Genomic DNA, 12,937 nt, shown 5'->3' with positions numbered 1-12,937 from the left:
ATTCAAGAGTGCCTCCCCACACCAAGAAAAGAGATGTTTCTAGCTACAATTAAAGCTCTTATGGGCTTTCTCAGAAGAGGATCTGAGACAGACAAGACAGTGAATCAGTAACTTTGTTTCTAACTAGAAACAAATACGCTGACAGACCTAACATTTCTTTCTTTAAGGAGGGAGTGGGGTGGATTAGCAGGGTACAAACAAAAGGAATTCAGGGATTTTTCATTTTCCCTGCCTCTCCTTCCCAGGCATTACCAACCAAGCATTACCAACCAACAGCTGCCACCAGCACCTGAGACATCAATTTCCACCTACTTGAGTTAACGGGGGGACTACACTTTCTTCAGAGCTCCAGTCAACTCTGGAGCAGCAGAAACCAATCAGACCATTCAAGGTAGCAATTCCTGCACTCACTGGTAAAAATCCCATGAATAGTAACAGGAATAAGACATGATACTACAAAACAATTTATCACAATCAAGAAAATAAACACTGCCACAGTATATTGAACCATTTTGAGGACCATGATTCCTAGTGAAGAAACTTTTATCTTATGAAGTTCTTAACCAAAGAACCACCCTGAAAACAGATTATTTCAAAATGATATAAGCATCACACAAATTAAATACAGCACCTTGCAGCAGCATCATCTAAATTAATCATGTTAAAATTCAACCAGCAGTTAACAAGCTACACTTCTAAATCCCAAACTCCAAAAGCAATATTCACTTCATTACCTCTTCTGTCTCCTCATGTAGTCCACGACAGCCAGCATTGTTCTTTGTGATTTTTTATCCACACAGGATCGGAAAAAGTGCTCTGACTCTGACAAAGAAAGATAGCTCCCCTCAGTCCCAGACAGACTTGCTTATACACATTCTTCCCTGTTTGTGTGTCTGTCTCTCTCTATGCTATAAGCTTCTGGAAGGCAGTAACCTGGCACAAAATTGGTTCGTAATAAATATGAATAAATAAGTAGAATTTAATGGCATTTCTTATTCTTTTAGAATAAACTACTAAGCTTAATAAAACCTGAGAATTTAATTACAATTTGTATTTTATTTCTGAAGGGGACTAATTCACCGATTCAGTAAATATTTATCAAGGATCTTCTATTTATTTATTTTTAAGATATTATTTATTTAAGAGACAGAGACGGCGAGGAAGTGCAAAAGTGAAGGGCAGAGGCAGAGAGGGAGAGGGACAGGGAGAAGGAGAGGGAGAGAGAAGGGAGGGAGAGGGAGAGTCTGCCCAGCAGACTCCCCGCTGGGCAGGGATCATGACCTGAGCCGAAGGCAGACACTTCACTGACTGAGCCACCTGGGTGCCCCTCGAGGATCTTTTATGTACTCAGTGCTCGGGATCACCCCTAAATAAGACAGACCACTGCTGTGCACACAGAACTCACTGACTACATCATGTTCTCTGTGCTATGACAGGGAGAATAGATGGCAGGTAGAGGCATATTAAAAGGAACCTAATCTCAACAATTAAAGTTCCACAGAGGACGTGGTATCTGACAGAAGAGTAACAGCCAGTGTCCCAGGAACAGTCGTGCTATCGGAGATGGCCAGAACAAGAACTCATTGAACCAGAGAGTTGAGAAGCAGCAGGGATGCTGCGTGAGCAAGAAACAGAGGGACTGATGTTATTTACAACCTAGAAGTGAGAGGGTCTGGTAATCTTATGGACACAGGAGAGAGGTTCTCTGGCTTGGGCAGCTGGGTGCCACTCACTGAACAGGTACAAGCATTAGAGAAACCAGGCCAAGGGAAGGGGTGAAGATGCTAAGTCTATTTTGGAGAAGTGGGTCCGAGTTGCACAGGACACATGTGAGTGTAGACAGAGAAACTGACCTCAGAAAAGATAACTATTTAATGTGATAGAAATTGGTATTTACGGGACACCTAGGTGGCTTAGCAGCTGAGCGTCTGCCTTCAGCTCAGGTCGTGATCCCGGGGTCCTGAGAGCTAGTCCCACTCTGGGCTCCCTACATGGAGCCCTCTTCTCCTTCTGCCTGTGTCTTTGCCTCTCTCTGTCTCTCATGATTCATAAATAAAATCTTAAGAAAAAAAAGAAAAAAAATTGTATTTACTTTCCTTTTAAATGACAATTTTACATATGCAAATTGAATTTTCATTCACAGTCATACAGATATTGGCACTTTACACAGAGGTAAAATAAAGTGGGCTGATTTTTGCCTAGGAATGGTGATACCATAACATGTATGTATGTATGATAAACATAAAAAAATGTCTTGGCTATGTTGATGATAATGAACTACCAGGTCATCAGAGGCAGTGATTTTATTAAATTTGGTAATAAAATTATTTTAATATGACTTTAAGTGATTTTAATATTTAAAATTTAAATGCTTAGTGGCAATTGAACCACTTATACCTTATTTCCCAAATTAAGAACAGAAGATATTGTTTAGTTTGTAAAGTTTCTATGAGAATTTTTTATGAATATCAATTTTTATATCTATATGAATTTCATATTGATCATCTAAAGAAACTCCACATAAGCCTATCTCAGGTCATTTAAAAGACCAACTTACAGTCTACTAGGAACTCAGAATGAACTTCCATGTCTACATTTATAAAAACATTATTTCAAACGGTAGATGTGTAAGTGCAGTCAGTGGAGAGGAACTACATAAAACCTAAAATAAAGTGAGGTCCAAGTGACAACACAGCCATTTCAAATAGGTTTCAGCAGCCCAGAAAGAAATGACTGGGAGAATCGTGTGATCGCAACCTACACCAAAGTGACAAGAACCACATTCAAGATTCAGAAGAGCAATTTAGTGGCAGCAAAACAGCACACAAATCCATATTTGTCTTAGAACTGTACTGGTCTCAAGTACACTAAATGAATCTGTACCTGGCTTTATGTTTGCACATAAAATATGCCAATGATACATATGAAAGACAGTAAGTTAACATTATAGATTTGTGAATTTTTTTTCTTTAATTTTTGGTTTGAAAAACTGACCCAAGATGAGCCCTCAGGTATGCATATATGTACTATGTGAATACAATGTTCCTGCTCCTGGTGAAAGTTCTGCAATAGACTCTTCCCATGGAAAATATTTATTTTGAAGCTCAGTTTATATTAGTAAATAAAATATAATCTAATCTATTTGGGGTTTTTTTGTTGTTGTTTTTTATTTTGTGGGTTTTTTTTTTTTTTTTTGCTAGTGTGGTTTGTTTTTTTTAATTTTATTTATTTATTCATGAGAGACACAGAGATAGAGAGAGGCAGAGACACAGGCAGAGGGAGAAGCAGGCTCCACAAAGGGAGCCTGATGTGGGACTTGACTTCAGGTCTCCAGGATCACCCCCTGGGCCGAAGGTGGCGCTAAACCACTGAGTTACCCAGGCTGCCCTGTCTAAAGGTTTTTTCTCCACTGCTAGAAGGTAGGGGGTCCCCTTCCTTCTGTGGTGCTAGTGCTGAGCACAGGACCTGATATACACCAAATGCTCAGTGCATTGCTCTGTTATTAGAAGCCAAAATGCACTGAGGCATTACTATGTGTCAAGAATCATCCTGGGGGCTTTCCATATGTTATCTCCCTGAACATTGGCTACGACTTTCTTTCTTTTTTTTCTTAAAGAGATTTTATTTATTTATTCATGAGAGACACAGAGATAGAGAGAGGCAGAGACACAGGCAGAGGGAGAAGCAGGCTCCACAAAGGGAGCCTGATGTGGGTCTCGATCCCGGGTCTCCAGGATCAGGCCCTGGGCTGAAGGTGGCGTTAAACTGCTGAGCCACCCAGGCTGCCCTGGCTACGACTTTCATCTCCATTCTACAGATGATGAGAAAATAAATATTGAGACGTTATGGAGTTAAGACAATAAAGCATCCTCAAGGGATTCAAACAAATCTTTCTCTATAACTGAAACATTAACAGTATAAATGCATTAACAGTATAAATGTTAAATGAAATTTAACAGAATACCAGAATCCAAATTTGCAGGGGTAGTGGATCGGCTCGTTGGTGAGGAGTGTCTGAAACAATTAGTGAAGAATCCCTGAATCTGTGTAGAAAGCAGGTTTCTCCAGGATTCATTTGTATCTTGCAGTAAAATATCATGAATCAAGTACGGAAGCACAGTCCGACAAAAGTCAGCTTTCACCTAAGAACACAGAGACACACTGAGCAGAGAGTCTGAGGGAAAATAATATATCTCACTTAACATTTTCATTCCCCATTACTGGCACATTAGACTTAAAGAAAAACAACAGAGGGCAGTCCCGGTGGTGCAGCGGTTTAGCACCGCCTGCAGCCTGGGGTGTGATCCTGGAAACCCGGGATCGAGTCCCACATCGGGCTCCCTGCATGGAGCCTGCTTCTCCCTCTGCCTGTGTCTCTGCCCCTCTACCTGCCTCTCTCTCTCTGCCCCTGAATAAATTAAAAAAAAAAAAAAAAGACAGATGAATCTGCCAGGAACTCCATGTATCTTGTACCAGGCAGCACTTAAGAAAAATCAAAGAAATCCAGAGTATCGATGTCAAGCACATTAGTTACATGACACCTGTTCATTTCCAATCTAGGTCATCTGCATATAATGAAACAGGATAAAGCTTACAAATGCAATTATTACATCACTACTGCAAATAAAATTTCATAGTTGAAAGTGTTGCTAATAACACACAGTTTTCTAAATTACTACAAAGGAAAATGGGAATCAAAGTTTAAGAGAAAAGCTGAAAATCTGATCTTGATGGGCATTTTCTATACTCAGTGAAAAACTACAAATAGTCAGGTTAAAGTGTTTAATAAACCAATTTCTGTGTATATAATTTGGGTACTATACTATAGTACTATAGTATAGAATACTATACTATATATAGATTATATACTATAGTATATACTATACTATATAATAGTATATCATAACTAATTAACTATAACTATATTATAACTAATATGATATAGTATATTCTATACTATAGTATAGAATACTATACTATATATAGATTATATACTATAGTATAGTATAGTATAGTACTATAGTATAGTACACTATACTCCACAGTGTAGAAAGTACTTTAATACTTGTGGTACTTGAAAATAGTCCTCAATCTTATTTTTGTCAAGGTGTCCTCTTTATATATTCATGACACACCACACTCACAGATGACAGATTACCAAATGTACACTTTTTTCTTTTCTTCTTAGCACAAGTACAATGTAGAAATAATGCTGACAGTGTGATAATTTATTCACTGCTAACATTTCTGTAGAAGCAAGGACTGCTTTATAAACTGCTTTCAATCAGGGCACTTTATCAAAATACTTTCTCTAAATTTTTTTATTTCAAGCTTTTACTTAAACTCTAGTTAGCTAACATATATGGTAAAATTGGTTTCAGGAGACTTCAGTGATTCCTCACTTACAGACAACACTCGGTGTTCATCACAAGTGTCCTCAATGCCCATCCCATACCCAACTCTCTCTATCAATCTTCAGTCTGTTCTCCATTAAGAGCCTCTTGTGGTTTATTTTCCTCTCTCTTTTCTATCCCCCTTCCCCTACATTCCCTATTTTGTTTCTTGAATTCCACATATGAATTTAATCATATGGTATTTGTCTCTCTGACAGTATTATTTCACTTAGTATCATACCCTCTAGTTCTATCCACATTATCAGTTACTTTTAATTAACTAGTCAGATACTTTGTTTTCACACTGTCATTAAATCGTGTTTGATGGTACTATATAAACTAGGTTAGCATTAAAGTCTTAGAGCATTTTTATATTATACTGTTTTGGATGGCATACTTGATAAAAGTATACCAATTCTGTGTTTGATTTGGTACAGACCTTTACCTCTACTGAAATAAACTGTATTGTACCTTCAAAAATTAAAAAGCAGGGGTGTCTGGGAGGCACATTCAGTTAAATGTCTGCCCTTCCTGTGGAGGAAGAGAAATAAACTGTTCGCTTGCTCACACACTCTCTATTAAGTAAATCTTTAAAACAAATAAATAAATAATAGATAAAAATAAAAAAGTAATGTTAACTGCTATCTCTTTTTTCTTATTTAATAAAGTATATGAGGGAAAGTAAATGACAATGACTTTTTTAAAAATTAAGCTTAGAAAAAGAGAGCAGACTTTTGGTTAAAATAAGTTAATTTACAATCATTAGTAACAAATTATTCAAGGCACCCTTTAGAGCTCATCCAGTATGCAGTTACCCCACAGCTGAAACCGACTGCACAAAGTTCTAACTAAACAGAGGTCTCATTGGGCCCCATTTGATGGACTCCCAATAGCCAAGCACAGGTGACGTTTCCTGAAGATGTGCCCTACCATAGCACTCTTTTTAGAAAGACAAGCACAAAGATGTGCATGGAAGCCAAAGGGAATGGGACAACCAAAGACTATTAAGAGAAGGGTCAAATATAAAAAGTACAGATAGAAAGGGAGTAAGGCAGACTAATTAATCTTCTTACTTCACACATTGGCTTTAATAATTGAAGAATTTCACTTTTCGTGCCTCCACTATCCAAAAAAGCACAAGTCAGCCTTTTAATCCAAATGTCATGATTTTCACTTTGGGGAATCCACAGGCTTGTATCATCCAGGCTTTCTAAAGGACTTTCGTTATCCAGTCTGGGTACTTCTAAAAACTGGAAAGAAAATAGTCAAAACATGTAAGTAAGGAAATTAGAAATACATTTTATCTTTCCTATACAGAACAAATATCTAGGTATAAAATCTGTTTCCAAGCCAAACTAAATATAGTTAAAAATGAATCTGGAGGCAATGAGTAACATAAAATACATCTATGTTTATATGGAAGGCCATGTGGTATGATTAAAAAATTACTGGTCTACACACGAGTCCACTCTTAGCTCATTGCAACACAAACTCTGCCTCACTGGTCTCATGGACAAAACCAGCTCAAGTCTACCACAGAGAACTAATTTCAAAATGTTACAATTACAGTGTTTTACAGATTGTATTACTGATCTTATTAATAATTTTTATTACCAGTAACTTCACTAAGACCAAAATTATATTTATGATATATTTAAAAGACTATTACAATGATGGGTTTATGTCCTGAATTTGGTGAAAATTCTGTTTATCTCCTACTTGCTTTATAAAAAGAAAATATGAAAGAGAAATGTTTAGACTAAAAGAAAAGCAGAGTTCCTAAATATCCTTCAGAATACTCTCACTCAAATGCTATAGGATATTAATGTGGAAAAAGAGAGAAACCTAGAGGTCATCTTATATCTCACTAAAGGACTGTGATACTTTAACTTTCTATAGACATATACACTTGCTTGTTGCACAAAACCTACAAACCACACCTAACATCAATGGATTTCATAGGATTGATGTAAAAGCTTTCTACTCCCACAACAAACAGAAATTTCCAGATATAGTGGGTATTCAATAAACATTTATTATTTGAGATACCTTTTTTCTCGATGTTCTAAAAGGCTGTAGATAGATCAGCATGGGGTCAGTCGTCGTCTTATAAATCTCCCAGAAACTATGTCCAGTCTTTGTGGCTAAAATGCTCTTCAAACAGGTAACAGCAGCTGATCGTACTTTGACACTGAAAAATATATAATTCAGATGCCTATAAAGTATTTCAACTATTGATGAATGTGAAGTAACCTCCAATAAAAAATTTAAATCTAAAATTTTAAATTTATATTATAGTTGAACCTTGAACTTAGGAGCACTGATCCCCACACAGTCAAAATCTGCATATAAATCATGACTCCCCCAAAACTTTACCACTAATAGCCTGCTGTCGACAAGAAGACATATAGATAACATAGTCAATTAACATATATTTATATATGTGTTATACATTGTATTTTTACAACAAAATAAGGTACAGAAAAGAAAATGTTCTGAAGAATATCACAAGGGAGAGAAAATACATTTACGGTACCATATTGTGTGTGTTTATGTGTGTGTGTGTGTGTGTGTGTGTGTGTGTGTGTGTGTGTGTATAAAATCCACATATAAGTGGACCGAAACAGTTCAAACTTGTGTCATTCAACCGCAAACTGTAAAGGTCAACTATGTCAGGCAGTTTTTTACATTAGAAAATTCTACATCTATAAATAAAAATTCCATAGCATCAAAGCCAAAATTATCAAAAAATTTTTACTATTCCTTCAGTAAACCTGAGTTAGTAATCACTGCAGGAGTGGGGGGCACAGAAAGCAAATGTAATCTCATAGCCACCAAGCAGAAATCAGGACAGAATCTGCTGCAATTTTGTTCAGCATAAAGAAAATCAATGGGCAAAAGAAAAACCCTGTCTGATTGGCTTAAGATTTTTGGAGTTAAGAAGCTGCTTCTCTAGGACTTATTTTAAGAGGATAGAAATACTTTCAATGAGAGAGTAGTGCCTTTGATTTCGACAAGTGCCCAAAAAACATCCTCTTTTGCAATTCTATTTTAATGTTCTGTATAGAACTTCCTGAATATTACTTATTGTGTGTCTAGTCTACTCTCATTAGAATTTAACATGGGTCCTGTCTGATATGCTCATCAGTGAATCCAGTGCCTGGCACATAGTAGGGCTTCAGAGATTAAAAGAAAAGTATGGCCACTTAAAGGAGAATGCTTTAGTTTCAGGACATGTTATTTATGTAAAGTATCAATCTCCTTAAATGTCAGACGAAGTAGGTGTCATCAGATATTCAGTGTTATTAAATACTCACCAATCTTCTACCAGTGTGTTATTCAGGTAGGTCAATGTGATGAAGGTCCACTGAAGTTCTTTATCTTCAAATAACTCAGAGGCCTTGATAGAAGATATATCTCTGCTATGCTGTAGGGCTATCGTAGAGAAATCTACAGGACCCACTTCTCCCAGGCAGCTTCCAACAGCCTCTATATTTAGAAATTCCTTTTCAGTACAGTTGTAGCTAAAAGATCTCCCATTAAACAAATTTTCTATTTTCAAAAATATGTTTTGTCATCCTTCAAAATTTAAGTGCTTTTTTTTAAGATTTTACTTATTTATTCATGACAGACAGAGAGAGAGAGAGAGAGAGAGAGAGAGAGAGGCAGAGACACAGGCAGAGGGAAAAGCAGGCTCCATGCAGGGAACCCGATGTGGGACTTGATCCCAGGACTCCAGGATCACGCCCTGGGCCGAAGGCAGGCGCTAAAACCACTGAGCAACCCAGGCATCCTGATTTAAGTGGTTTCTCAAAGATTGTGACTAGATTAAGGATATTGTATCAGTGGGCCAAAGATATTTTCCCATATAAAATCCTATCCAGGGGAGAGAAATTAGTAACAGAATGTAGACAGTAAGGATGAAAGTCTAAACACAGCTACTATACGAAAGTATCAACAGATGGTAAAACTGTTAAAACATTTTTGAGGTATTATATATACAAAGTACACAAATCTTAAACACTCAGTTCAGTGAAAACTGACACACACATTCTCTTCCACCTATGTTATCAGCACACAGAAGATGACAGCAGCTCCTGCGTGCCTGAGAACTCCCTCACGCTCTTTCCCAGCCGTGAGGGGATTTACTACAACACACACATTTTCTGACAGCTATCCTTTCAAAAGGTGCAGCCCTAGCTCCTCCTGCCTTGAGTGTGGCATGTACTTGCTGACATGCTTCTAACACAGTGTGCAAGTCTTTCACTTCCTTGATTAAATTTATCTCCAAGTACTGGATTCCTTTGGATGCTATTATAAACAGAACTGTAAATGGAATAAAACTTTCTTTTTACATGTTCACTGCTGGTGTACAGAAACACAACTAAATTTTCCATATGGATCCTATATCCTGCAGTTGTGCTAAGGTCATTTGTTAGCTTTATTACAATTTCTTGTAGGGTCTCTGGGATTTTCTAGATATGGGATTGTGTCATCTGTGGAGAGAAACAGTTCTACTTCTTCCTTTCCAATCTGGATGCTTCTTCTTTTCTTCTTGTTCCACTCCTCTGGCTAGAACCTCCTGTACAACTTGGGCCACCACTGGGAAAAGTGGGCAACCCTGTTTCCTTCCTGACCTGGGAGTGAAAGCTTTTAGTTTTTCACCACTAAGAATGATGCACAACAAAACTAAAATCTTCTGTTATACAGGAAAGCCACTCAGGACTCCTGGAGCAAATCAGGTCTGTCCCTGGAAACAGCACCACCACAGACAGGACACAGACATATGAGTTCCTTGATCAAATGAAACTTCCAGGGTCTGGTAAAGGCTCTGTTTCTCAGTCTCAGGGCTAGCTAGATGCACAGGTACTTTCTGATTATGAAAAACCTCCGAGTTAGATACTATTATCTGTATCCTTTTCTGTATGTAAGGTATATTTCAGTTACAATAACTTATAAATTAAAAAATGCCCTAGATACTAGGCTCCCAGTGAAAAGACAAGATAGACTCCATTGAAAGAAAGTAGAATCTGTGAAAGACCTCTTATTCCTCCAATTTTCCTTATTTGAAACAATGCTGCCATAACAACCTCAAGCTGACTTCAATCAGTGTTTCCATCCTGTGATCACTTAGCCTAAACACATCTTCTAAATAGGACGTATGGTGCCCATTTATCTTACACTAGGACACCCCTCAAATGGTGGCAGGAAAGGGTTTGGATGTGGCTTTAATATCTGAGTTTAATTCACCCAGCCCTCCAAGTCCTCATGCTTACTATGTCCTACAAAAAAGATGAAGCATCAGTTATATTTACAAAATATAGTACAAGTCAATTTATTTGCAACATAACACTACAAATATTTATTTCTGACTTTCTTAAAAACATAAAAGTATTTTTACTTTTTTTATTTTTTATTTTTTTCATAAAAGTATTTTTAAATGAACAGTTAGGGGGACGCCTGGTTGGCTCAGTGGTTGCGTGTCTGCCTTTGGCTCAAGGCATGATCCTGGATTCCCAAAATCGAATCCTTGCAAAAATCCTTGCATGGAGCCTGCTTCTCCTCCCTCTACCTGTATCTCTGCCTCTCTTTCTGTGTCTCTCATGAGTAAATAAATAAAATCTTTAAAAAAATAAATTATTGAACAGTTATGTACACACATAAATCATTAACTTCTCACTTTATGCAAATGTTTAAGGAAGGAAAATATGAAAGGAGGGTTGCTTAGGGACACTTGAAATAAACAGAAATATAACTCAACTAGCATTTCACATTTCCCTATTATTCCAAATGACAAACTTTTACTGATTTTGAAAACAGAGATGACCAAAGAAACACAAAAACTCATATTCATTTAGCCAAAGAGCTTACCTAATACTTCTCTTTCACCAGTGTGGTTCACTGCCAGCTTGCATAACTGCAACAAGCTGACAATGAGCTTCACCATTATGCCATCCTGCGGGTTATCTACGAACAGTTTTGAAAAAATTAGTTTCAACCACGATGGAGAAATTGCATTTCTTTATAATATGTTTTATATTAAATTATCTGACTAGAAAATTTTCATTCAGTTTTTCTAAAAAACAAAGTTTTAAATCATGAGCAGGTCAAAAACATAAAGTGAGTGTACTTGAACTACCTTATAAAACAGAACCATGTAAAAGTGATCAGCAGTATTTGGCAGACAGAGAAAGAGTAATATCCTAAGAAGTTGTGCAAACCAGTTAATACTTTAGCAAAATCACTAAGAGTTAGAAACACAAAAATCATTCAACATTAACCTACAAGAGACCTTAGAAGCTCACTTTGGTCTTTAACCCCTAGCATCTAGTCTACACCAGCATTGTCCAATAGAACTTTGTGCAATGAGAAAAATATTCTACAATGTGTCCAACAATAGCCACTAGTCTAGTTAGTACTGGGAACCTGACATGTGCTAGCACGATTGAAGATACTAAATTTTAAATTTTATTAGACTTTAATTCACTGAAATTTAAATAGCTAAAAACAGCTAGTGGCTGTATTAGATAAGACAGGTATGGACCAATAAATTACCCAAACACATGAGAAGAGAGAAGTATTCATCTTTTACACGCGCACACACACGCGCGTGCACCTCAGAACAAATGCACTACAAACTCTGAACTCATATGATCAAAACCCAAATTAGTTTTTAAAACAACTGGGGAAAAAAAAATCCACAACAGAAATAGGAAATTAATGGTCAAAAGATGAAAATCAAAACATAAGTAGAGGGATCCCTGGGTGGCGCAGCGGTTTGGCGCCTGCCTTTGGCCCAGGGCGCGATCCTGGAGACCCGGGATCGAATCCCACGTCGGGCTCCCAGTGCATGGAGCCTGCTTCTCCCTCTGCCTATGTCTCTGCGCCCCTCTCTCTCTCTCTCTGTGACTATCATAAATAAAAAATAAATAAATTAATTAATTAATTAAAAAAAATACATAAGTAGAAATAATTTCCTTTCTAGGAAATAAAGGGTTACAGAAGGGGAAGGGGGGTAACTGGGTGATGGGCATTAAGGAGGGCACATGATGAGATGAGCACTGGGTGTTATACTGTATATTGGCAAATTGAATTAAAATAAAATGAAATGAAAGAAGAAGTTTCCTCTAAGTACAGTACCACAATAATCTGAACTCAAATCAACATAAAAATGTTTTAAGTAAAAAAAAAAAAAAGGCTAGAAACACATATACAAAAATGTGTGTTAATATAGAAAAACACATATACATATGCAATTATACATATGCACATACATGGCTAAGACACTTAGAGTGGGATACATTTCTTTTATTTAAACAACTTGGAGCAACAGGCAGGGATAGATTACCTGTTTGCCTGGCTCTAAGGAATTCAAAGGTTTCTTTCAGACAGCAGGAAGTGGTTAAAACTTTTCAAGCAGTAGAGTAACACCATCGATTGTGTCTGGCTTTAGAGAAACCACTGTGGTAGAGGTGTAGGGGATGGATAAAATGGGGGTAATTCAAGATGAGGAGACCATTTACGATCTCATTTATGGTTAGATG

At 37.1% G+C, this 12,937-nt stretch overlaps 1 protein-coding gene across 3 annotated transcripts in view; it reads right to left on the bottom strand.

Annotated features, from left to right (window-relative positions):
* The window catches only part of ATM (ATM serine/threonine kinase), a 120,376-nt gene that overhangs the window by 40,760 nt on the left and 66,679 nt on the right, over positions 1-12,937 (bottom strand). For all 3 annotated transcript variants that reach the window (XM_055304703.1, XM_055304705.1, XM_055304704.1), the window contains exons 34-39: positions 11,265-11,360; positions 8,711-8,882; positions 7,443-7,584; positions 6,467-6,643; positions 3,965-4,142; positions 735-822 (exon numbers count right to left, since the gene is read on the bottom strand). In XM_055304703.1, the coding sequence (XP_055160678.1) occupies positions 735-822; positions 3,965-4,142; positions 6,467-6,643; positions 7,443-7,584; positions 8,711-8,882; positions 11,265-11,360 (853 nt within the window). The remainder of the gene's footprint in view (positions 1-734; positions 823-3,964; positions 4,143-6,466; positions 6,644-7,442; positions 7,585-8,710; positions 8,883-11,264; positions 11,361-12,937) is intronic.

The sequence above is a fragment of the Nyctereutes procyonoides genome, unplaced genomic scaffold (assembly GCF_905146905.1).
Source record: "Nyctereutes procyonoides isolate TBG_1078 unplaced genomic scaffold, NYPRO_anot_genome, whole genome shotgun sequence".
In the NCBI taxonomy this organism is placed as follows: Eukaryota; Metazoa; Chordata; class Mammalia; order Carnivora; family Canidae; genus Nyctereutes; species Nyctereutes procyonoides.
The sequence above is the reverse complement of the archived record's forward strand: the minus strand, read 5'-3'. Positions and strand labels throughout refer to the sequence as shown.